The sequence below is a fragment of the Crinia signifera genome, chromosome 7 (genome assembly GCF_055691185.1).
Source record: "Crinia signifera chromosome 7, ASM5569118v1, whole genome shotgun sequence".
NCBI classification, from domain to species: domain Eukaryota; kingdom Metazoa; phylum Chordata; class Amphibia; order Anura; family Myobatrachidae; genus Crinia; species Crinia signifera.
The window spans coordinates 175,600,421-175,627,799 of record NC_139223.1 but is presented as its reverse complement, the minus strand read 5'-3'; the positions used below and the strand labels follow the sequence as shown (position 1 = coordinate 175,627,799).

At 48.6% G+C, this 27,379-nt stretch overlaps 1 protein-coding gene across 4 annotated transcripts; it reads left to right on the top strand.

Annotated features, from left to right (window-relative positions):
- The first annotated feature begins 187 nt into the window (after positions 1–187).
- LANCL1 (LanC like glutathione S-transferase 1) lies at positions 188–25,996 on the top strand. 4 transcript variants are annotated; one of them, XM_083154471.1, is made up of 10 exons: positions 188–346; positions 5,057–5,146; positions 5,952–6,069; positions 6,504–6,711; positions 13,633–13,780; positions 14,406–14,552; positions 20,117–20,299; positions 22,478–22,654; positions 22,976–23,048; positions 24,137–25,996. In XM_083154471.1, the coding sequence occupies exons 2-10, from the start codon at positions 5,069–5,071 to the stop codon at positions 24,211–24,213; spliced, it is 1,209 nt and encodes a 402-aa protein (XP_083010597.1). In that variant the 5' UTR covers positions 188–346; positions 5,057–5,068; the 3' UTR covers positions 24,214–25,996. The 4 variants fall into 4 exon arrangements, with proteins under 4 accessions (XP_083010597.1, XP_083010598.1, XP_083010599.1 ...); XM_083154472.1 differs by lacking the exon at positions 188–346 and adding an exon at positions 621–738; XM_083154470.1 differs by lacking the exon at positions 188–346 and adding an exon at positions 1,214–1,368.
- Positions 25,997–27,379: the final 1,383 nt, after the last annotated feature.

The window sequence follows — 27,379 nt, the reverse complement described above, 5'->3', positions numbered from 1 at the left end:
GCTGGCCACACTCCCCTACACTGGTGAGGCCCAGTGACTAGCACCAGGCGGGAGAGAGACTAATGGCGTAGTAGCAGCAGAATCAGCTCTCCCTATTCCTCTATCACACACAGACAGTGATGACGATTGTACCCGCCCGCGACCGCACCCTGCTTTATATACTGGCGGAGGGGCAGCTGTGCCTGCGCTTATGGAGCAGAAGGAGCAGGCATCAGAAAGGACGCCCGTAGTGACGTCACTCGGAGCACCGCCGATGCCCGGAAAGCCCCCTGGCGCAGCGCAGTATCCCTGGAAACGGTAGCGACTAGATCCCCTTCGCCGGAAGTCCTCTGCACTGCGGTTCCCTGTGAGTCCCGATGCATGATGGTCCGGTGTGGGTCTTTTAGAGGGACAGGGCTGGATAGGCTTGTGTGTGTGTGACAGTGTAGGCTTGGCCAACTTCTTCAGTATCTCTCCAACAGTTGTGAAACTACAACACCCAGCATGCTCTGCCGCAGGTTGTTTTTTTGATTAGGAGGATGTAGAACTGTGGTAATGCATGCTGGGACTTGTAGTTTTAAAACAGCTGAAGGCCCACTGATAGGCCAGCTCTGGCATAGGGGGGTCTTTTATTGGGTGAAGTGTGTAATGGGGGTGGTTCCAGTTGTTGTGTCGACCATTATTTGAGTTTTTCATGATTTGTTTCATTTAAAGAACTTGTTCATACTTTATTATCCATGTTGACTACTATTGAGAAAGGTAAAGTGTGCCGAGCGAGGCACCATGCCCGTAGTACGACGAGCAAACACTAATTGGTGGTTGGCTGGGATCGCATGCAAAAGGACTGAATGCGATTGCAGGCGACTTCTTCGAGAGGAGAAATCACCTAGTTCCCAACCCTGGTCCTCAAGTACCCCCAACAGTGCACGTTTTGCAGGTCTCCACACAGAATCACAGGTGACATAATTAGCTCCACCTGTGGATCTTTTCAAATGTGTCTGAAGAAAGAGTGCACCTGCCAGGTGATCTGGAAAACGTGCACTGTTGGGGGTACTTGAGGACCAGGGTTGGGAACCACTGACCTAGTGTATGCCCAGCTTCAGAGTTGGAGCATTGCAGAGCTGCTGGCTGTCAGCCTAGCAGCACTGAAAACGACTGGAAAAAAAAACACAGGACAAGCAGTTTCCATTAAAAGCGGGAAACTCTAGTTCTTCGCCATCGATAGTAGAAGTATTCATTATCGGTCATGTACCATCATTTTGAATCAGTGTTCTGATGGTGAGGTGTGAGCAGGATAACAAATCAGATGTGGCATTTGCCCAGTTTGAGAATACTTATAGGTCCTCCTACTCAACCCTTTGTCCAATCACAGCGGGGTGTTCTTTAAAGGTATGGCGTGAGTGGTGATGAAGCTTTAAGTACATATTACCTCCAGTACTACTTGAGTATAATTATCAGTTATGCGTAATGTATTTTATTTCTGATTAAGTGTAATTTCACTTAATAAGTTAAAAAAATAAATATTATTTGAATGTGCTACCAAACGAAATCCCTTAAGAATTAAATGGACAAGTAAAATATTATTAAATGCTATATTTTGTATGTTATCAAAGCAACAAATTCATAAAGTGTTTAAAGAAACTCCTTATAGTAACATTCATACTGTGGAATTACATACTGCACCTGTGGGGTTTCCGGAGGTCTAGTGTAGTGAGGGCCCGCTGGCGGTCCAGCCTCGGTCTTTCAGATTGATGATTAATTGCCTTGTGTTCAATTAATGCACAGGAAGATCGTGGAAATAATATTCATCTTCTTGATCGATATTGTAATGAATGCATCACCTCGAGTTAGATAATAATTGCGCTAGTGCAGTTCAAAACAGAATAAAAGAAACGTTGGCACATACACATCGGAGTAGGAGACACCAAGAAGATTAGTAGGTTCCATATTAAATGGTCGACAGCTTCTAGGTGGACAGTCTCTAGGTTTCCCACTATTGGTCGACAGGGAATGCGGTTGACACATGGGGCGGTATTCAATGAGCCTGATTCGCCATGTTTTTATGGCGAATTTGTGCTGTTTGGCGAATTTCTGACTAAAACGGTGAATCACCCTATTCAATGACCACATGGCGAATACATTTCAAGGTTTTTTTCGCCATGATTCACCGAGTAGCAATCGCTATCTTTTTATGGTGAAGTGGAATGTGAACTTTTAAAATAAAGTGTTTTGTTTTTTACATTTGGTGTAAAAAAATCAGGAATTTTATTTTGAGGAGGGGCATGCTATTTTTATTCATGTGCTGTAAGCACATGAATATATATTTAATTAAAAAAAATATATATATATATAATCGCCGCAGGAGCTCATATTCGCCAGTCAGGGGCAGCGAGCCCCTGACTCGTTGAATACCGGAGCCAGCGAGGCTCCGGAACGTGGCGAATGTGCAGCGAATCCTAAAAAGGATTCGCTGCACCTCGCAGGTATTCTCATTGAATACCGCCCATGGAATAGGTTGATATGTAGTAGATCGCCATAGAAACAAGGTTGACATGGAACTGGTTGACACCTGAAAAAGTCGACAAGAGATTTTCACCTGGTGTCTGTCGAAATCTGCCGACTTGGACACCATATAAGCGTACCGCGTCCCCTCCCATTCGGGTGAGGTGCCTCGCTGCACTCGGCACACTATTATATTATCCCCCTATGTCCACTGGGATAATGAAGTAAGAACAAAAAAAACTCAGGTTGACCTTTTCCTGTGTCCACCATTAACATGTCGTCCTTTGCTTGTGTTGACCATCTTTCTTTGTCGAGCTAGTGCACATCGACTTTTTCCATGTTTCAACCCATTTACTGTCAACCAATAAGGGTTGACCTGGTGACAGTCAACGTAGACACTGTTGACTGGATACCGATTAGTATATTTCTGCTGCAACATTTTTGGATTAATTCAACTAACACATCAGGCAAAAGTAATAGCCTGCGAAATGCAAGCTGTTCGGGAATTCCTGCGAGTCTACCCGTAATTTTTAAAGCGGTAATAATTTTCAAGGTGAAAACCAATCTGCTATTGTCTTGTAGATGATTGTCACTTAAACCATATGGGCCCACTTAGACGCATTCCTGAACACCCTCCACCCCACAGGCTATTACATTTTTCCCATCATGTCGAACCAAACATTGTGATGCATTGGGCATGAAACTCCATCTTTGATGCTGATCCTACCATTTAATTTGGAACCTAATAATCCCTCTGCGTCTCCTGCTCCAAAGGGTACGTGCCAACTTTTAGCCTAGAAACATAGAATTTAACGGCAGATAAGAATCACTTGGCCCATCTAGTCTGCCCCTTTTATTTTACTCTCTTTGTAACTGCACATGTGCAATTTTTATCTAACCCCAGACTATGCATGCATTACAATATCGATCATGAAGATGAATATTATTTCCATGATCTTTTTGTGCTGATGGATAAGCTTGGCCGGTTGGAGAGGCCTGGTCAGCAGCTAGGTCTCAGATAGCAACCTTTTCTATATTTTCCTGGCTGGCATCTGAGGCTTAACCAGCAGCTTGGCCTGGATTGGCTCAGCAGGTAGGATAGGAGTCTTAGATGGTCTTGACCATCTGCCGGACCTTGGCCAACTGGATGGGCTCAACTGGCTGCTGGACCTTGGCCGGCTGGATGGTATGGGTTATCTGCTGGGTCGGTTCTGGCTGGATGGGCTTAGTTGGATGGAAGGTCTTGGCCAGCAGCTGGGTCTCCTCTAGCTCAGCTGGTAATCCACAGTGAATTTATCATTAGAGGTTACTCAATGGTCTTATCTGGCTGGATGGTCTTGCCAGCTAAATGGGCTCGGTCGGCAGCTTAGGCTCAGCCAACTGGATAAGCCTGGCTGCCTGGATGGGCTATTCCGGCGACTAGGGCATGGATGGCCTCAGCCGGCTGCTGGATGGTCTGTCTGTGGTTGTATATTATTGGCCTGCTGGATGGTCTCGGCCGGCGGCTGGGTGTCAGCTAGCTGGTTGGTCTCAGCCATCTGCTGGGTTTCAATTGGTTGGATGCTCTTGGCCAGCAGCTAAGGCATGGCCAGCTAGATGAGCTTGGCCAGCTAGATAGGCTTGTCCAGCAGCTGGGTCTCAGATGGCAACCATGTCTAGATATTCCTGGCAAGCAGCTTGGGCTAGATTGGCTCGGCAGGCAGGATGGGCCTGAGTCTTGGATGGTCTTGACTGACTCAGATAATCTCAGTTGGCTGCTGGACCTTGGCCGGCTGCATGGTTTGAGTCATCTGCTGAGTCTCGTCTGACTGGATGGGCTTCGTCGGATGTCTTGGCCGGCTGCTGGGTCTCCTCTAGCTCAGATGACTGGTAATCTACAGTGAATTTATCATTAGAGGTCACTCTACACTACGGCACTTTGTAACTTCATGGCTAAGCAGTGAAAGTTGGACACTTTGGTATAATGTCAAGGAACCAAGTTGTCTGCGTATATGCGCTTATAAATGCAACAGGAGGAATATGGTATCCAAACTTTAGGTCGACCTCTTAAAGGGTCAAACGGGTGAAATGACAGTGGTCGACATGAGTTTTTCACAATTTTATTTCTTGTTTTGGGAACTTCCTTATACTATACCATTAACATGGACTAAGATTGGAAACGGTAATCTGCACTTGCCCGAGGAATGGTGAATACACTAATTGGGGGTCCATGCGTGTCAAGTTAAAAATTGACACCCCTAAAACATAAAAAAAACTCACATCGACCTTTTTATGTGTAGACAATTTTCACATTGATATTTTGCTTGTGTTAACCTTCTTTTCCCTGTTTTTGTGGGCTTTATGTATGGCAACCTTTTGGGGTTGATCCTAGACACTGTCAACAATTTTACTGTGGATTTTATGAACCAAACCCGGTAAAAATTGAGATGGGCCCTAAGTCAAACAGCGCCTCAGTTGTGTTCTTACTACAATGAGAGGCCACAGCGCATAGAATAATTCCACTTCATTCTTTTCTGTATAAGATTAGACAACGGGCTATTTTGCTGATGTCTAATTGCAGTTGCTTTCTCCTTAGAGTTCCTGCACCATGGACATCAGAAATTTTCCCAATCCATTTCCAGATTACAGTAGTGGCGCATCGAATGCTTTCAATGCAACTGGAAAGGTGAGCTGAGCGGGTTACTAGGGGGAGAAGTATCAAAGTTAGGGGAGAGATAAAGGGGTACAGTAGATGTATGAAGCAGTGATAAGGGAGAAGTGAGCCAGAGGAGAACTAGCCCATGGCAACCAATCAGCTGCTCTGTATGATTTTATATTATGCAAATTACAGATGTTACTTCAGTGCTGATTGGTTGCCATGGCCCACTTCTCCTCTGGCTCCCTTCTCCTCCCTTATCACTGCTTCATACATCTACGCAGCGTTGCATGTCTTTTAAAGCCCGCCCGCCGCTCGCAAAGACCGCCGCCCCCCTTCGCAGGGCGAATTCCCCCGCACGTATGTGAATGGATATTTTGCATAAAGATCCATTCGCAGCCATTGGGGCAACACCAACATCATTCGATGGTCGCCAACCATCAAATGATGTATTGCGTATACGCAATACTAAGACACTCTTAGGTGTCTAGGCTTGCATGTGTCCTGTGCGAGGACATGACGAGCAGCTGACATCCAGTGATGTCAGCTCACCGGCACCCGCATCATCGGGTTATTTCATGAGAACGCCCCGCGCACGCACTGCTGTGTTCACCTTGGCCTTTCACTCACAGCGCAAAACATTGCGCTCCCGTGCTAATTCGCATGGGACTGTGCCAACCAGGATAACCTCCATTATCTATTGTCTTCTGCGAGGTGCTAAAGAATAATAAACCATCTGTCCTTCCCCCCGTCCGTCCCCCATCCCAAGCGTTGTTTGGTTTTCAGTGTTTAGACGATGCTTCCTTCATTCATTATCTGACCGTTGTATTTACAGCTGACTCCTGACTTTGTAAATCGCTTGAACAGCACAATCCAGGGACTCCTCCAGCTCATGGAGAAGGGACTGAAATCTGCAGACCGGGGAGACTTCACAGTGTACACAGGCTGGTCAGGTAAATCCTAGCGAGGAACACCCTTCCCTTATGCACCTGCATCGGAAAATGCAAACTACTGGAATATGGGTGTTATTCAGACCTGATCCCTGTTGTGCCAATTTGCAAGGCGATTGGGTATCAAGTGATTGCGCATGCATGCGTATCACAACGTGCGTGTGCACGGCCAAACCGTGCCAAAATTCAGTGGTTACTCTGTTTGCAAGCCGTTCACAAGTTGTTTGACAGGAGGCCGCCATTTGTGGGTGTCAATCGGCTGTTTTCTGGGAGTATCAGGAAAATCACAGGTGTCCCCGGTCATTTGCAAGGAAGGGTCTGTGACATCAGCTCCGGCCTCGATCCTCATGTTTCCGGCTGGGTAGGTCCTGGGCTACACAAACACCCTAAACCCCTTATGAAGCTGTTATAAGTTAAGACCCTGTTTTTTCCTCTAGGAATTGCCCTATTGTATCTTCACCTGTCTGAGGTGTATGGAGATCCATCCTACCTGCAGAGGGCACAGGAGTATGCCTCCAAAGGCCTTCGCTGCGTCAATAAACGTGACGTCACCTTTCTGTGCGGCTGCGCAGGGGCCTATGCAGTAATGGCCGTCATTTCCTATAAGCTGGGAAACCACAAGGAAGCAGAGGATTGTATCTCAAGGTAAAGGTTCCAGATCTGACTCCCCAGCACATCCCTCTAGTTCTATACCAAACCCTGTTCTCTTTGTCATTGTCAATCAGACCCTTAACATTCTAATCACACATATTGCTAGTTACACACATTGGGCAAGGGTCATTATATACTGTACATCCCAGTGGCGTAACTATAGTCCCGCAGCCCCCGCGGTGGTGGGGAGGCGCTGAGGTGGTGTGGGCGCCGGGGGGGCTGCGGGACTATTATTACTCACTGCTTTGCCTTCAGTTCTGCTGCCAGCGCCTGTGCCGGTACCCAGCTCCCCCGGCTACTGCTGCAGCAGTGACACTCGGAAAATGGCTGCCCCCATGCTGCAGACAGTTTTCCGTCTGCTGTATGGGGGCAGCCATTTTCCAAGTGTCACTTTTCATTAGGAGCAGTAGCCAGGACCTGGCGCAGATGGATCCGGCTCCCCTCCGTGCACCCCAGCTCCCCTCCACAGCACCCCGTCTCCCCTCCACTGGCAGAACAACTGCGGCCGCGGCTCAGGTAACGGCCGCATGGGGGGGTGACAGGGTGGTGTTTACTCTAGGGGGCATTTTCTGCAGGGGGGCGCAGAATTAATAGTTACGCCTCTGGTACGTCCGCATAGTGCCTAGTAAATGTATTTCCATGTCAGGGCTGTTGTATGGGAATGTTAGTAACAGTCAGCACTAGAGGGCGCTGTACACCAAGAGCTGTGGCATTACCCTCATCTCTTATATATTTGGCTACATCTGTCACTCAAAGTTTGTCTGGAGCTGTAACGCTGGGTTGTGGACTTCCATCTTAATTTATGATTGTCATCACCTGTTTTAAACAGGGTAATTGATAAGAAAGGTGTTTAAGCACAGGTGATGGTAATCCATAAATTAAGAAGAAAGTCCAGAAACAGAGCAATGTGTCCCTCCTGGAGAGGGTCATGTTGGGAGGTATGCACCTCCCTCCCTCCCCCCCCCCCCCATTCACCGCATCCCCACGATTAAATGGCACATGCAAAACACTGACATGGCTATGGTCGACAATGAAAAAGGTTGACAAGATTTATTTTTCACTTTTTCAATGTTTTCATATTCATTCTCATGTGTCGACATGGACACCAATGAAGTGCCACACTTATGTCAACATTTACATGTGTTGACCTTTCTGTGTTGATTTTTTCTTGTGGCGATTCGCGGCACCCCCGCGACCCCCCTCCCGCGATTTGCAGCACACCCCCCGCAATTCGCGGCACCCCCGGTGACTCCCGCGATTCGCAGCCCCACCCCGTGACACACCCCCCCTCCTGCGATTCGCGGCACCCCGCGACCCCCCCTCCCACGATTCGCGGCAACCCCCCGGGCCCCCCCTCCTACGGTTCACGGTGCCCCCCACGGCCCCCCATACCGCGATTCCCCACCCCTGACCCCCCCTCCTGTCATTGCGGCAACCCCACGCCCCCGCCACCCACCCTCCCGCGATTCACTGCAACCCCCGAACCCCCCCCCTCCCACAATTCGCGGCACCCACACACCCCCCCCGCGACCCCCCCTCCCGCAATTCACGGCATCCACCCACGACCCCTCCTCCCGTGATTCGCGGACACCCTTCACCTCCTCCCTCCCCCCCCACCCCAGCGCACGATTCACGGCAACCCCAGGATTAAATGGCACATGCAAAACACTGGCACGGCTATGGTCGACAATGAAAAAGGTTGACATGAGTTTTTGAAGATTTATTTTTCTTTTTTTGAATGTTTTCATATTCATTCTCATGTGTCGACATGGACACCGATGAAGTGCCACACTTATGTCAACATTTACATGTGTTGAACTTTCTGTGTTGATTTTTTCTTGTGGCGATTCGCGGCACCCCCCGCGATCCCCCTCCCACGATTTACAGCACACCCCCCCGCAATTCGCGGCACCCCCGGTGACTCACGCGATTCGCGGCCCCACCCCGTGACACACCCCCCTCCTGCGATTCGCGGCACCCCGCGACCCCCTCCCACGATTCGCGCCAACCCCCCGGGCCCCCTCTCCCGTGGTTCACGGTGCCCCCCACGACCCCCCCTACCGCGATTCCCCACCCCTGACCCCCCCTCCTGTCATTGCGGCAACCCCCCGCCCCCGCGACCCACCCTCCCGCGATTCACTGCAACCCCCCGCGCCCCCCCCTCCCACAATTCGCGGCACCCCCCGCAATTCATGGCATCCACCCACGACCCCTCCTCCCGATTCGCGGACACCCCTCACCTCCTCCCTCCACTGTACATATTGCTGTACTATATATTTCATTTTTTTAAAAAGGTGGCACATCTATTAAATGATTTTGGAGGATATGTCTCCTCTGTTTTGTTCTAACTGCCCCGATCATGTGATCCTTTTCAGGTCCCACCCCCGCGCGCAATTCACGGCAACCCCAGGATTAAATGGCACATGCAAAACACTGGCACGGCTATGGTCGACAATGAAAAAGGTTGACATGAGTTTTTGAAGATTTATTTTTCTTTTTTTGAATGTTTTCATATTCATTCTCATGTGTCGACATGGACACCGATGAAGTGCCACACTTATGTCAACATTTACATGTGTTGAACTTTCTGTGTTGATTTTTTCTTGTACCAATTTTTTTCCAGTGACAACTATGAACTATGTGCACGTCAACCTACACATCATCAACCAATTCTTTGTATAATATATAACACCTGTTCTGTTTTACTGTAGGTGTTTTAAGTCAGACCTTTTACTGCTACTATTACTGTTTATGTAAATGCATTCTGAATGACAGCAACATCCTACCATCCTTCTACAAGAATATATAACCAACTAGGTGATTCATCGCGCCCCGTGCCCCCCCCCCCTCCCGCAATTCACGGACCCCCCGCGCACCCCCCTCCCGCGATTCGCAACCCCCCCTCGCGCAATTCACGCCCCCTCCCACGCTTTGCGGACCCCCGCCCTCTCCCGCGATTCGCCGACCCCCCTCCCTTGATTCACGGCACCCCCGCGCCCCTCCCGCAATTCACGGCACCCCTAAGCCCCTCTTTAGTCCCCCGTATACTCACACACCCCTATCACTACCCAGCTTCCTGCTCTCCTGAACCGTAACTTCCACCACTGGGGAGTTTGCTGACGCTGTTTTGCCCACATACCCCTATCATGCCTCATAGCTCAGCCTCCTGCTCTCATGCACCCGAACTCCCACCCAGTAGGAGGAGACACTGACTAAGGGCCACCATCCTGTACTCCTGTACTGCCACGCTGGACTCTCACCCACTGGCAGAAGCTGCACAGTATCTCCCACCCTCCTCTTTAGTCCCCCTTATGCCCACACACCCCTATCACTACCCAGCCTCCTGTTTTCCTGTGTCGTGACCTCCACCAGTGGGGAGCCGCTGACTCAGAAACACCCTACTATACTATTGCACTCACACACCTAAACAACATGCACACACAGCCCCCCCCCCCCCCCCACACCCACAAATGTCACTGTACCATCCACACTATCAATGTACATCTTACTCTGTAACCGCTTTTTAATTAAACAAAACAATACACACCCCCTTCCACATCATATGCTCTCTATTTAACACATTTCACCTATAACTCAAGTTGCAATACAGGCCATCTTTCATACAATTCTAACTATCTTTCTCATATGCAAATGTTCACAAATTAAGGGGGCGCAGCCCCTTACGACGGTGTGAAGAGCGCCCGTAGGGCGCGATGAATCACCTAGTGTTACATTACACCTCTCAAGCACATCTAGGCTCGCCTCTTCTAAATAGGAGATTTATTATGAGCTCGCTGTTCATTTATTTATTTATTTCCAGTTTCTTATATAGCGCAGCAGATTCCGTTGCGCTTTACAATAGTAGACAGTGATAAAACAAACTGGGTAACAACAGACAGACTTGGAGGTAGGATCTCAGCCTTCCAGCTACAGTAGCTGCTCATTCGGCGGTGCTGGAGGGATGACAGAGAAACAGAAAGAGCTGCGGAGTTTGCTGGCCCTACATTGTGACTAGGACACACTAGGAGACTGTGCTGATTAATTTGATGTGCAACACTGTGCAAATGAGTTTCTGATTCTGCATACGCAGTGCTTATATGCAGCGGGCGTGACTTTTTTCCACACACAGGTGTAGATTTATTAAGCTCGGTGAAGTGATGAATTGTCTACTATTTATCAACGGCCGATTAGCTCCTACCTGTCATGTTTCAGACCAAGCCTGTAACTTCACAGGTAGGAGCTGATTGGTCGGTGATAAAAAACAGACAGTTTATCACCTCACCGAGCTTAATAAATCTACCCCTCACTTCCTTACTGATTCATGGGCCCATTTATGACGGATGGTGTATTAAATGCGATGTAAGCGGGATCTTACTGCCCAGGATTGCATTAAGCTGCAGATACAGGGATAAGGGCTCCGAAAAGAGCTGCTCCGCATTAAGGTCACTTCCGGGGCAACCCTTTGAGTATTCCATAGACTACAACAAGCAACCGTCATTTTCAGATGGCGGTAGCTGCGGGGGCCAATATTGGTATATCGAATTGCGTGTGGCAATGGAGGGATCCTAGCGGGTATCGGAGAGGGAAGTGCCGGTTCCTTATCCACCTGCAAGTTACACTATTAAGGGTTGTACAGACGGTCCAATTGCAGGGCGATTTTGGCTAAGGCCAAAGTCCAAATACACGGCTGTCAAAATTGCCTTGCCTGCACTGTCTATCTCGCTGGGTGGTAGCGACGCCACAGGGCCGAACATCGCTATCGCCCACAGGAGAAGAGCCGTGGACACGCGGTACGATGCTACATAACCTGCCAACCAATGTTTGTACACGACTTTATTCTAAGTTTTTGTTATTTTTTTTCAAGTTGTTGCCCATAGCAACCCATGAATAACCTTTTTAAAATTCATTCTAGAGAATGATAGCTGTTCTACTTTCCTACATTTCTCGCCTGGGCATGGGTCATTGGGTCAACCCAATTTAGGTCAATATGCATTGGGTCGACCACTGAAATAGGTCAACATGGCTAAGGTCGACATTTTTAGAAGGTGGCCACAAGCATTAGGTTGACAATGAGAAGGACGACATGAGTTTTCACAGGTTTTGTTTTGTCCTGAATGTTGACAGTCGACATGGACACCGTCTAAGTGTTCCGCGCCTCCTCCTATGGCTCGCCGTGCTTCAGGCACACTATTTTATACTCCCACCAAGCCGTAGAGGCATGATATACCGCCTGTCGGCACATGTCGGCTCAAGATAAAACCTATGAAAACCTCATGTCGACCTTTTCACTGTCGAACTTGCCATTGTCAACCTAATGCTTGTGTCGGGCTTCCAGCCCTGTTGACCTTAGCCAATTGTTGACCTTCAGTGGTCGACCCAGTGCATGTCGACGTAATAACCGTATCCCTTTTGCCAGACTGTCTTCCATATCCTGAGTCTGTAACTCAGTAGCAAGTAATTACTTATTAATGTGATGTGATAATTGCAGAACTCTGCAGGGAAGATGAACTACAACGGAACGCTCATGTACATTACACAGAGCAGGAGATGAAGGCGTCTCCGGTGTAGACGCCTAGCTCTGCATGATCCTGCTGTCCCCTACGTACACAGAGCAGGAGATGAAGGTGTCTCCGGTGTAGACCCCTAGCTCTGCATGATCCTGCTGTCCCCTATATACACAGAGCAGGAGATGAAGGCGTCTCCGGTGTAGACCCCTAGCTCTGCATGATCCTGCTGTCCCCTACGTGCACCGAGCAGGAGATGAAGGCGTCTCCGGTGTAGACCCCTAGCTCTGCATGATCTTGCTGTCCCCTACGTGCACAGAGCAGGAGATGAAGGCGTCTCCGGTGTAGACCCCTAGCTCTGCATGATCCTGCTGTCCCCTACGTGCACCAAGCAGGAGATGAAGGCGTCTCCGGTGTAGACCCCTAGCTCTGCATGATCCTGCTGTCCCCTACGTGCACCGAGCAGGAGATGAAGGCGTCTCCGGTGTAGACCCCTAGCTCTGCATGATCCTGCTGTCCCCTACGTACACAGAGCAGGAGATGAAGGCGTCTCCGGTGTAGACCCCTAGCTCTGCATGATCCTGCTGTCCCCTACGTGCACCGAGCAGGAGATGAAGGCGTCTCCGGTGTAGACCCCTAGCTCTGCATGATCCTGCTGTCCCCTACGTGCACCGAGCAGGAGATGAAGGCGTCTCCGGTGTAGACCCCTAGCTCTGCATGATCCTGCTGTCCCCTACGTGCACCGAGCAGGAGATGAAGGCGTCTCCGGTGTAGACCCCTAGCTCTGCATGATCCTGCTGTCCCCTACGTGCACCGAGCAGGAGATGAAGGCGTCTCCGGTGTAGACCCCTAGCTCTGCATGATCCTGCTGTCCCCTACGTGCACCGAGCAGGAGATGAAGGCGTCTCCGGTGTAGACCCCTAGCTCTGCATGATCCTGCTGTCCCCTACGTGCACCGAGCAGGAGATGAAGGCGTCTCCGGTGTAGACCCCTAGCTCTGCATGATCCTACTGTTCTATTACTTCTTTTCCTTTGAAATTTTCTTCAAAGGAAAAGAAGTAATAGAACACGAGGACATGCACTGACACTGAAGGGAGGTAGGTTCAGGGGAAATGTGAGGAAGAATTACTTCACAGAAAGGGTAGTGGATAAGTGGAATAGCCTCCCATCAGAGGTGGTAGAGGCTAAGACAGTAGAACAATGTAAACATGCTTGGGATAGGCATACTGTTATCCTTACAAAGAAATAAGGATTAAAAAGGGTTGAGATTACCTGAAGGGTAAAAAAAGGGGCAGACTAGATGGGCCAAATGGTTCTTATCTGCTGTCAAATTCTATGTTTCTACTGTCTCCTATATACACAGAGCACTTCTCCTGCTAGTTATCCCATCTGTTTCCTGTGCTGTTTGCAGGGTTCTACAGATGCACTCATCCGTGATCAAGCCAGAGTCCCGGCTACCAGATGAACTTTTATATGGCCGAATGGGCTACCTCTACACCCTGCTGTTCATAAACCATCATTACGCAGAGGAGAAGATTCCTGGCCGACACATACAGGAGGTCGGAGTATTCTATGTTCTGTCCAGTCAGTGGGTGGAGAGGGGAGAAATGTGTGCAGGGGGCTCGTGTGGCTCATATCCTACTGCTAGAGAACAGGTCACGTTGTCCCTATAACTGGCAACGTACGCCCTCAAAATGGTTTGCAGAAGCCGAGCAGAAAATTACACGTTTGGGTTATAAGTGGTGCAGCTGCCTCCAATAACGCTGCTTTTATATTATCCAAGATCTCTAAACCGAACATGAGATCCTATATACACTCAGTGGGAGTATACGGACCTATGGGCTGTCTCAGTATAAGCAGGGCAGGTCCTATCTGAGTTCTGTTTCCCGCATTCCTAGTAAGCACAGCTTTGTCACCCGTGTCCTACGAACACTGCGGTAGCGATCTGGTGCCATGCACGGGTGCTTGGAGGAGAGGACAGGACTGCCCCATCATGGCAAAGACTGCTCCTGGGGGTTTGCAACTATCGAGGACAGGGACTGATTTGTCCTGCTACAAGCGGGTCTGGTTTGGCCTCTTAGTTTAGGCTTTGTTTGTATGAACGGTTCAGCGGCAGACAGTAGAATACAGATCTCTATGGTTGGCAGAGTTACCGGAATGTACTAAGGTGCGTAATGTTTTCAGGTGTGTGACGCGGCCCTGCGATCCGGGGAGAACATGGCAGCTCAGAAACGTATTGCCAACGAGAGCCCATTAATGTATGAGTGGTACAGAGAACATTACGTGGGACCAGCCCACGGCCTGGCAGGCATCTACTACTACTTATTGCAGGTGGGTCGTTCGTGATGAGTGACGGAATGTAAGAAGTGCCATGCTATGTGCAGGCAGCACCCTCAGCCGGCACTGTCAGTGCCAGCTCATATATGGGCTTATTTGGGTAACCATACACAATGTACTATTGCCCTGGAGGAAGTCATTTAAAAACAGGGAAATACATAGAGATTGGTTATAGGCATATCCACCCCAAAAGCACCACTAACATAAGAACAGCATCAGGCATATTGGGGAAAATATCCTTTATTGAAGAATATATACATACAGTAGGAGCAAGTTTCATCTTTGCTCCTTTGTCCATGGCTAGCCATGGCTATTCTATTGTTCTCAGCTGCAATACAATACGTATTGCAGCTGAGAACAATAGAATAGCCATGGCTAGCCATGGCCAAAGGAGCAAAGATGAAACTTGCTCCTACTGTAATAGACAATAAACCAACATTTGCTGATCACACATGTGGCGGCCATTCTGAGGTAACCTGCCGGGGTCCTGTAATAGTTTTGGTTGTCTGAGTGTGTGTGGTCCTCTGCGAGTTTGTGAGGTGTGTGCGCATGTGTGTGTGTGTGTGTGTGTGTGTGTGTGTGTGATCCGCTGCAAATATCTGAGGTGTGTGCGTGTGTGTGGTCCTCTGCGAGTTTCTGAGGTGTGCGCGTGTGTGTGGTCCTCTGCGAGTTTCTGAGGTGTGCGCGTGTGTGTGGTCCTCTGCGAGTTTCCGAGGTGTGTGCGCATGTGTGTGGTCCTCTGTGAGTTTCTGAGGTGTTTGTGTGTGGTCCTCTGCGAGTTTCTGAGGTGTGTGCGTGTGTGTGGTCCTCTGCGAGTTTCTGAAGTGTGTGTGTGTGGTCCTCTGCGAGTTTCTGAAGTGTGTGTGTGTGTGTGGTCCTCTGCGAGTTTCTGAGGTTTGTGTGTGTGTGTGTGTGTGTGTGGTCCTCTGCGAGGTTGTAAGTTTTGTGTGTGTGTGTGGTCCTCTGGGAGGTTGTAAAGTGTGTCTGTGGGGGGTCCTCTGTGAGTCTGTGAGGTGTGTCTGTGTGTGGTTCTCTGCGAGTTTCTGAGGTGTGTGTGTGTGTGTGTGTGTGTGTGTGTGTGTGTGTGGTCCTCTGCGAGGTTGTAAGGTGTGTGTGTGTGAGTTGTCCTCTGCGAGGTTGTAAGGTGTGTGTGTGTGTGTGTGGAAGGGGGGGGTCGTCTGTGAGGTGTGTCTGTGTGTGGTCCTCTGCGAGTTTGTGAGGTGTGTGTGTGTGTGGTCCTCTGCGAGTTTGTGAGGTGTGTGTGTGTGTGTGTGTGGTCCTCTGCGAGTTTGTGAGGTGTGTGTGTGTGTGTGTGTGTGTTCCTCTGTGAGTTTGTGAGGTGTGTGTGTGTGTGTTTGAGACCCTCCTGGAGACAGAAGCTGGGACCCCTACATCTCCTAGCAGTCCCCTCCCCATGGGATGAGGTGGACTATCTATTTTTTTCCAACACCCCAGGGTATCGGGAATGCACATACCCACGGTAATCCAAAACTGGGCAGGAGGTCTGCAGGGTGTTTTTACCTCACGCCGAATTGAATTCCCCCCCTATAGTGTGTGCTGCTAAATATGGCACAAAAAAGCTGAGTTCAAGAAGCTGAAATAATACATTTTGGCCCGATTCCGACCTGCTCGCTGGGCTGCTTGCGAGTATTTAGAGCCCAGCGAGTAGGTGAACCCTCCCCCCGCTCGCAGCGCTGAGTAAGTCTAGACATACTCAGTGCTGTGATGGCTGCGGGGAGAAGGAGGCTGCCGCTGACAAACGCAGAAAACTCTGGCGAAATGCCCGGCGCTTGTCATTCACCTTGCGAGTGGACAGCCACCACTAGCCTTCGCATGGTACGTCCGCAGGGGGACCCCACGCATGCACACAGCGTACCCTGCGCATGCACGGTCTTTCAATAATAGGCAAGGCTGCGGATTCGGGTCTGAATCGGGCCCATTGACACAAGTCCTTACAGCAGAGAGGGAGCAGGACCATCTTACTCTCAGGAATAGTGTATGAGCCCTGCACATTGGCGTCTTCTAACTACGGATGGAGCTGCTCTCATCATCTGATCGCCATCCCCTACCAGACTGCGCCGCCCCGTCCCATTCGCCAGAATGGGGCGCACACACGAGACTCTCACGCGCCCCACACTCGGTAATTGGACACGCAAGCGTGGGAGATGCTCGCCGGCCACACCCCCCACCAGCGCTATGGATATGTCGCACTGGCGGGCTGAATCCATCTGTAAATGACTAATCAGTTTCATAGCTACTCTGCTAGATAGCTATATAATTATTTGTAGTCACAACCTGTACGTGCTGTGGAGGGGTGTGGGAGCCAGAGGACCAATCGGTGATATCATGGAGATTGCTGCTTTTGGATTTATCTTCCTACTCCCGCCCACCTTCGCAGTATCACTTGGAAGCTGTCCAATTAGCCAAAACCGCCCAGCAACTATAAGGGATTTTCAGGCATTTAACAAAATCCTTGCTAACCAGTCCTTATAGTGTTTTCATAAAAACACATAGGTTCGGAAACTTATGCCGGTACTTGTTTCCTAGCACGGCCACAATCCCGGGCATCGGGTGTAATTTTTAGTGGTCTGCGACGCGACCGATGCGATGCCCCCGATTTTCCCATTGAAATGCATTGAAAAAAGTCAAAATCGCGTCGGTCGCGTCGCAGGCGGCTAAAAAAGGCTTAAATGGTCCAGACGCGATGCCCCCGATTTCCCATAGGAAACAATGTTAAATGCCTCAATTTACCCGCGATGCCCCCGATTTCCATTAGGAAACAATGTTAAATGCCTCAATTTCACCAAATCATCATAGGGAACAATGGTAAATGGCCCAGAAACCCCCAAAAACACCCCTGAACAGTGAAATGTCCCCCCAAAAGTAGTTTACGCCACCCCACGATCAACATGAACCCGAAGCGTGGCGAGCGCAGCGGGGCGGCGGTACGCATCCTCTGATCTTTTCATACCCCCACTATCCACGTCGGCGTGGAGTTGAGAATAGAATAGTTCCTGGCCACTAAGGGAATCCTATAGATATGACTTACTCATAGTCAGTAGTTACAAGTAGGGAGGCCAATGAGTATGGCTCAGACGCTGCCCGGCTGACTGTTCATTACCCCCGGTGCTGCTGTCGGGAGTTGTGAGGGACAGTGTGCTGTGCCGACGGCGCCCAGGCTGCGCAGCGTGACCCCTGACATCACGTCACGCTGCGCAGCCCGGACGCTGCTCTGCCTGTCGTGCTGACCCGGACAGACGCCCGCTGTTATGCCCCCTGCCTTCCGCCCACCCGCCGGAGATAGATGCTGCCTGTGCCCTGTCACCGCCACTGCCGCCGTAAGTGACAAGGCAGAGACTATGGGCACGGGGATGATGTGCGGGGTGCAGCAATTTATATTGACATCTGGGATTGCCCGTTTTTTTTTTATTAGGGAGGCCAATCCCGGGATTGAGCATTTTTCAATCCCGAATCCCGGGATTGAAAAAATGCCCCGGGATTGGCATCCCTAGTTACAAGTTAGGTTGAACTCGATGAACTTTTTTTCAACCTTAATTACTATGTTACTATTGACCCAAATGTAAAAACAAAAATTTTACATTCGCAAAAACCTTCCTTTCATGGACAGAATTTTTTTTGGGGTGGTGCAGACACGTGGCTTTTTTTGGGGGGGTGCACATCAGTCGTGCTTGTAAATTGCTTTCACTGTAATACACAATGTTACGCTGGTCAGTCTACGGCATGGAGGAGCTATGTCCTAAAACAGACGTCATACTGAATAATCCCAGAAAGCAGACACTTGCAGGATTTGGCCTTGGGATATTGGTGTAATAGGAGTAACCATTTAATTCCTCCCTTTTTAGCAGAGCTGCAATGACATGTTAAGCTCCGTACACACGGAGCAATATATTGCTCACTTTCCCGCTTTCATCAGCATCCAGAGATGGTCGCTGATGAACAGGAGACTCTCTGCGGGGGGAAACAGCTGATCACAGGAGCATGATCCGCCGACCACCCCAGGGCTGTTTGCGGTAGCGTGCTCCCGGCAACAGTTGCCCCGTACACACAGGGATATGGTCGCTCACTGTGTTATAGGCAGGTATTATTAATCATATATCAATCCCAGTACACAGCATGTCTGCTATGAATCTTATGCTGGAGAACCCCAAACCCTGATCCCAATGCATGACCCACCCCAAAGTTTAGGCCCCCATACACTATGCGATTTGGGCAGGATTTTGCCTGATTCGGATGAATCGGGCCGTTAAATAGTCCCAAATCGCATATGGAGACATCCCCTCCGACCCGATGTGCGGCCCCGTGCGCATTGGATCGGAGTCGGGAGGTCGGACGGGCTGCACATAAGATTTGCTAAATCTTATGTGCTGTCTGGAGCCTTGCGGGGGACTGCAGCTAACGGGGGACCTACCAGAGCCGAGCAGAGGAGGAAGCCGGGGGGTGGGGGGGGGGGGCGGCGCAGAGTACCAGGGAGCCGGGCAGGAGAAGACGCTGCAGCGGCAGCACGAGTGGCGGGAGCAGAGCTCTTCAAACAAACAAAAAAAGCTCATACAAACGCTTAGGAAGCCATTGATTGGCTGAGAGAGGTCTCAACCAATCAATGGCTTCCTATGCGTTTGTATGGGCTTTTTTTTTTAAGTGCTCTGCTCCCGCCACTCGCAGCGTCTTCTCCTGCTCGGCTCCCTGGTACTCTGCGCCGCCCCCCCCCCCCCCCCCCCTCTGCTTCTGGTCGCGGGCATATACCCGCTGCTGTCCCCCACTCCCATTGTCTCTGCAGCTCCCCGGGAATTGCATGTGATAAATTGCACATGAAGTGCCATCGCATGTGATCCCTCCCAGGGAGCTGCCGGGACAATCAGGTCCGACTTGTCCTTAGTGTTTCACATTCCTGGTTTGCGTGCCCTGCTGGCAGTCTTCCTGGTACAGGACCATTCTCTACATGCTATTCTTCACACGGGATACGGTCATTTGCTCTACAGTAACTAGGTCGACAAGTATTGGGTTGACACCACTAGGTCGACATGCAGCATGGTCGACATGGGCCAAGGTTGACATGGGTCTAGGTCGACAGGTCATTAGGTCAACACAAGCATTAGGTAGACATGGTCTAGGTCGGCATGGGGTTTTTCACAGTTTTTTGAGCCTACATGTGCCAACAGGCGGTATTTCATGCCCTACCATCCACTAGGGCGTGGTGGGAGAATAAAATTATGTGCCGAGCGCAGCGAGTGGATGCGGTGCACTTGAAACTGTGTCCATGTCGACAGTGTCGACATTCGGGCAAAAAAAAAACCCCATGTCGACAATTTGACTGTAGACCTTGCCCATGTCGACCTAATGCTTGTGTCGACCTTGCCCCACGTCGACCTAGACCCATGTCGACCTAGTGGTGTCGACCCAATGCTTGTCGACCTAGTTGCTGTAGACCAAATGATCCACACCCGCACTAGGACATGTGTCTGGCTGTATTACTGTGTACCATTTATAGATAAGGGTCAGTATATTTATATTTGTATAATACATTTCCTTCTCTCTCTCAGCCTGCCTCTAATACCAGCCGGGAAAAGCTACAGACCCTCGTCCGACCCAGCGTAGAATATGTCCGTCAACTTAAATTCCCATCCGGAAACTATCCTCCCTGCATCGGAGACAACCGAGACCTGCTGGTGCACTGGTGCCACGGAGCTCCTGGCGTTATTTATATGTTAACGCAGGCCTACAAGGTGCAGCGCACAGTTATGTGTAACCCTATACTGCAGCCCCAAAGTGTCCTGCTGAAAACCCGCTGTCCTATCTTGGCTGTCCATGCTGTTTGTCTGCACTGTGTAGAGACTTGGTATATTGGGGGGGGGGGATAGTCTCAGAGATTCTACTGTGTTTTTCTGTAACCGGGACCCCCCATGTTACTTTGTACTTTGGGCATTTCATTTTGTTGTGGCTCGGGTGGTAATTCAGACCTGATTGCACGGCGGCCAAATATCGATACACTGCATATGGTTCGCAGTACGCTTGCGCGACACTGGCCAGGGATGTGTCTGTATTCATCGCAGCCGCCAAGTAAATCTGGGGCTAAGCTGTACCTGCGATGAGCTGTAAAAATCATTCCATGGGCTTTGGACATACTCGCGCGGATGCGAATGGCTATGTAGCCGTACACATCTATTTGCAGAGTGACCACTTTAATTCACAAGGCGAGATTTTACTGTAGCGGGGCGGCATCTTAACTGAACGCTGGCTGCCGCTAATTAACGTCCGTGCTCTCAGCTCCGAATCGGACCTTTGGTACAGTCTTTGTCTTTGAGTTGTGAATCATGTGAGGGAAATGAAGAAGCCGCCTTCCTCATGCTTGCAGAATCCTGCGCCCTGCGGAGTAATCCACCTGTCCTTACAAAAGCTGGTGACCAATGGGGGGAGCCAGATGATGACATCTCGGTTGAACCACCAGGTGGAGCTCTTCTCCTCCAGGCAGAGGAGTCTGCAATGCTTCTGGAGAACGGCTGTTATTTGGAGGGGATGCGGTCATTTGGTCGACAGTCATTAGGTCGACATTGGAAAAGGTAGACATGGTTCTAGGTTGAAAGGTCGTTAGTTTGACAGGTCATTCGTTCGACAGTGTCTAGGTCGACAGTCAAAAGGTCGACATGAGGTTTTTCACTGTTTTTTGAGCCAACATGTGCCGACAGGCGGTATTTCATGCCCTACCATCCACTAGGGCGTGGTGGGAGAATAAAATAGTGTGCCGAGCGATGCGAGGGGATACGGTGCACTTTAAACTGTGTCCATGTCGACTCTGTTGACATACTGGTAAACAAAACAGTGAAAAATCCCATGTAGACCTTTTGACTGTCAACCTAGACATTGTCGGACTAATGACCTTTCGACCTAGATCCATGTCAACCTACACCCATGTCAACCTTTTCCCATGTCGACCTAATGACTGTAGACCATCATGCTGTAGACCAAATGATCCCAACCCATTTGGAGCTTCCATCTAATTGTCATTGTTCCCTTTGGATCAACAAGAAGGTGAACACTGTTCTGGTGATCCTGGTAGTATGCAGACGCTCTGACTATGTCGGAAGGCCCAGCATTGCGTTTTCTTCTAAAACCCGAGTCAGGGCCCTTTTTGTTACCAGAGTGGCCAGAACAATGTTACATCGTACAGGTTTAATACGGTTTGAAGCCAGTTACAGATGCAAAATAATGAAGGGAATAATCCTGTTGTCCAATCTCCTGTTGTGATTCAAATCCGGTTCTATTATTTGCTGGTCAGATAATGCTCAGCCTGTCAGCACAGCAGTACAGCATGATGAGAACAATTGCAACTGTTCTATGGTTCAAAGGCCAAAGGAGCTTTGTACATGTCTACCAAGTTTACTAGTCTAAGGGCATTGCAGTGTGCAGCTCTGGGCAGGTGGTCATTCTATTCTTACCCAGAAAAGGAATCTCCAAGTCCACAGATACTTGGAAATAGCAACAACACACAAAAGCAGACAGGGTCCAATAGGTGAGTGCCCCCTGGGGCAGCAGGTGTCACCCTTTTTCCTCTCTGCTTCGGGGCTTTGGACTCTGTGACCTGGCACCATAAAATCCATTTTCGGCCCACATAATGTGATATGTTTTCATAATATCCTGTATCATCACTGGCCCGGCTGCCCATATATGTGTGTACTGAGCGTTTTTCAGCCCAGCGATTTTCCTCCTCATCTGTCAGCATACACGCAAAGTCGCCCAGTGTGTATGCACCTTAAGGTACTAATCAAGTCACCTGCGCTTAAACATGGCTATCTTTAAAACTGATCTATTAGGATTCCTCAAAGACAGAGTTTTGGAACCTCTGGGTTCAATAATATAACACCCCATCATGGAGGCCGACTTGTAATGTTTCTTCTGCTTCGCAGATTTTCCAGGATGAGCGATACCTATCAGATGCCGCACAGTGCGCAGAGATCTCGTGGCAACGTGGCTTGTTGAAGAAAGGTTATGGCCTGTGTCACGGAGCCGCGGGCAACGCCTATAGTTTCCTAGCAATGTACAACCTGACTGGCGATGTAAAGTACTTGTACAGAGCATGTAAGGTGTGTGTCTGGGATCTCAGAATCCTCTGACCTAGAACAATTACAGTGAACAGTAGGCTGACCATATCGCTGCTTATTGTTCATTGTCGCACCCTGCAACTTTCAAAATCTGTGCAGTTCCTCTTTCATGCTCTCTGCTGTGGCGCACCTAGCACTATTTGGTCTGTATCTCTGCTGATATACAGATCAGTCTGTGCTAGAAGCACCACAGAAGAGAGCGACACCCCAGGCAAGAAAGCGGAACTGCACTGGTTCTGAAAGGTGCAGGGCGCTAGAAAATGAACACCAGCTGCTGTGAATTGACCTGGTCTCTTTCTCTAGTTTGCAGAGTGGTGCATGGATTATGGTGAACATGGCTGCAAGACTCCAGACTCCCCGTTTTCCCTTTTTGAAGGTATAGTGATGGATTCTTCCCTAACATATTGCAAAGGAAAGGTCAAGATGTCTATACTGTTGTGTTACAGATGTGTCTTTAGTCACCAGCCACAAACGGGGTATTTGACGCACCATGTTAAATATGTGAGTGAGCCGCGCCATGTCTCCCGGGGTGTAATACTTTTACTGCATTAGAGTGTTTTTCACACCGCTGCTATAATGCGATAACAGTGCAGAGTCCGCATACGTTCTACACCACCAGTGGATGTGTGATCTATAGCCGCGTGTACGGGGCGCTATGCTATGAAAAAGACAAGACCAGGGGCCGGTATGACTGAGCTGCACCATGCATCCGGCGACATGCAAATTTACACTGCCACGATTGTGAGAAAAGTTCATATACTTTGCCCAAAGTGCACTGCAACCCTGTTTGTATGCGACTATGCGAGAAAGAAGCCACAAGGTCGATAGTGATTAGGTTGACACCTAAAAAATGATCGAAATACACTAAGTTGACATTGACAGAAGTACGGCATGGAAATGGTCAAAAGGGCGACATTATTTTTCATGTTTTTTTTTTTTAAACCAACTTTTTCTTTTTTAACGATCCAAGTGGGCATAGAGATAGATTATTGCAGCGTGCGAAGCGCATCGCGCCACCGTGCCTGAAGCAGAACGACGGTAGCGGTACACTTATTCGGTTTTCATGATGATAAAATCTAAGCTAGACACTGTCCCAGAACCTCCTAGCTCAGTGATGGCTAACCAGCTGTTGTTGAACTACACATCCCAGCATGCCCTGCGTCAGTTTCAGCATGGCCAAATAGTAACACTGTAGCAGGGCATCCTGGAATGTGTAGTTCAACAACAGCTGGAGTGTCTTTAGCAATCATTGCAATAGGTCATATCTAAATGATAAGAATAGAGCTGCCCATTATTTGTGGGCTACAAGCAAAAGCAGCCGGTATTTACTCTGCATGCAAAAAATAAATAAATGTATTTGCACCATGGTCTATCGTTTAGTGCGCAAATGCTAGATGGTTGTTTAAGACGATTTATATTCATCAAGAAAATCTAACCTGTTCTATTAATGTGTTTTACCTATAGGGATGGCCGGCACAATTTATTTTCTAGCCGACTTGCTGAACCCGACGAAAGCCAAGTTCCCTGCGTTTGAGGTCTAGTTCCTCTGCTCTCGCTACAACTGGAATACCTGCCCCCTATTTTGATGCGAATACTCCTGACTACAGCCAATACAACTAACTTGCCTCCAATTCTATCAGAGACGGCTGCATTTTGTTATAGCGATTGTCCTATACGATGAACCGGCCTGGTTTATATTCATACTTTGGAGGAATTTTTGGCTAAAAAGAGACGTTCTAGCGGCAGTATAATCTAGTTCAGTAACATGTTTGTGCTGCTTACATTTAGTGAATCGCTAATGAAGCATTATAGCATTGTTTAAAGCATCATTGAGAAACAAAATTTGTATTTTTATTTCCATGATCATTTGTAAAACAATGGATCCTTAAGCTGGCCATACACTACTGCGATTTTGCCCAATTTAAGCCGTTTCTGGTGAAATTGGGCAAATCGCATGTGTTTTAGATCCGATGTGGGGTCCCGTGCGCATCAGATTGGCGCCCCTAGATCGCAAGTGCTGCATGTAGGATCTGTCGGATCAGACAGCCCCTGGTAGCACTTGCTGTGATCGCATGCGATCTGCCACATGCATATGGACCACATGCAAAGGGACCACCTCTGAGAAGTGGCACAAGTGTATGGGGGCTTTGAAGGAGACAACCTGGGTAGTACAGGTTACTCAGTTATAATTCTCAGTTTTCTTTTGTATGAACATATTCTGGTTACTGAGTAATATATAACCTCCCATATATTGCCACCCATACACCGTGCGACGGGGCAGTGCGATGCAATGTGCACATCACATTTTACAGCACATAAAGTTTGTGACGACCGCACTTTTTTAACTAGATTGCATCACTTCTAGTTCACAACGCACAGTGCTTTAGCACATCGCATTCGTTTTGACCCAGTGTTTAATGCTCTGTGTTTGGGCGGCATATATATATTTACTAAACCGAGGGATTCAAAGCCACCGATTCCCTTCAGCATTGACTGCAGAATTATAAATGGCGATAGTGATCAATCAGATTTGTTATGCATTTGTTGCTGTTGCCACTTTAAATCCAGTGGTCGAAGCTGCCAAGAATCAGTGTCTTTGAAAACTCTATGGGTGGAATGTAATAGTTTTCCCTTTTTTTGTAAAGCGGCCATCATTTACACTGAAAAAAATAAACAGGTTGATTTTTGCCATGTAATTGATTGCCGCTTTAAATAAAAATCTCTCACTTTCTGATTCTCCCACCCTATTACATTTCCCCCTCTGTATAGTAAATATGCACCTTGATTATTAGCACATAAATCAAAAACCTCTCCTCCTTATTGGTACGTTATTGCATAAACAAATTTCTTATCTTTATTTTGTATGCATTTGTTTTTACCTTTTTTATTATTGTACAACTCCCACAATTCTCCCTGTTTATTTATTATGTATTAATATGTTTGTTACAGTATAAAATAGTTGCTAGTCCCTACCTGATTGGCTTCACGTAATACAGTAGTTATTACAGCCACATGCAGTAACCAGTATTCTTCATGCGATTGGACAGAAACCGGGATTCTAGCAACTAGAAATGTATTCTGTGTTCATAGCTTAGCCCAGTAACGCTTCTGACACCATTCTGCCCACTAATGCCTCCAAAAAACGATTTTTCCCCAGTAATGCCTCCTTTGCCATTCACGGACCTAACAATACAATGCGGCTCGTTGTATGGGACACAAAAGTGGAAGCAGGGCACTTTAACAAATACACTGGATGTCTCCATATTTGTGTATATTTGCTTTTGTTTGATTCACACTATGACTAAATAAAGCAAAGTGTGTTAATGGGTGGTCTGTGACCTCATAGGACAGTGGCGGGACATGAAAGCAGAGGGGTCCGGTAGAGATATTAGAAATCTGCCGGCTACCTACCCAACCTCCTTACCAATGATTTCTTCAGCATGACTTTCTACCGCAGGCTGTTGCCAGTAGCACGTAGATATTAGTAGTTCTGGGTCCTCTGAATACAGCCTGCGCACCAACGCTGGCATAATCCCCCACTGTGACTGTAAATCATGTAGACAGTGCTGAGTGTTATGATTGGTTTAGTGTGTGTGTTTCCTGTCGTATTATAGGTTCCCCTCTTATAGATGCATATAGGAAAGTATTACACACCAATATCTGCCACTTGGTGACATCTGTAATTTACTGAGCTGTTCTAAAATAGTCTCAGTATTTGGCCATTACAGCCAGCAGGTGGCAGAAGAGAGTAGCTGTACCTGTAAGTAATACCCCTTTTCCACTTATTATTTATTTATTAACAATTTCTTATATAGCGCATACATATTCCGCAGCGCTTTACAGAGTATAGTTGAACACTCACATCACTCCCTGCCCCAGTGGAGCTTACAATATATATTCCCTACCACATATACATGCACACAGACATTGTAGGGTTAATTTTGTTGGGAGCCAATTAATCTACCAGTATATTTTGGGAGGAAACCGGAGTACCCGGAGGAAACCCACGCAAGTACGTGGAGAATATACAAACTCTGCACAGTTAGAGCCATGGAGGGAATAGAACCCATGACCTCAGTGCTGTTAGGCAATAATGCTAACCATTACACCATCCGAGCTGCCCCGTATATATAACACATGGTGGGGATAGAACCCATGACCTCAGTGCTGTGAGGCAGTAATGCTAACCATCACACCGTCCGTACTGTCCCGTATATATAACACATGGTGGGGATAGAACCCATGACCTCAGTACTGTGAGGCAGTAATGCTAACCATTACACCATCCGTACTGCCCCGTATAAATATAACACATGGTGGGGATAGAACCCATGACCTCAGTGCTGTGAGGCAGTAATGCTATCCATCACACCGTCTGTACTGCCCCGTATATATAATACCTAGTGGGAATAGAACCCATGACCTCAGCGCTGTGAGGCAGTAATGCTAACCATTACACCGTCCGTACTGCCCCGTATATATAACACATGGTGGGGATAGAACCCATGACCTCAGCGCTGTGAGGCAGTAATGTAACCACTACACCATCCGAACTGCCCCGTATATATAACACTTGGAGGGAATAGAACCCATGACCTCAGTACTGTGAGGCAGTAATGCTAAACAATACACCGTCCGTGCTGCCCCACTTGCAGAAATATCTCCGGTCGATGCGCGGGATGTGCATCGACCTGGGTTTTCTGCTAG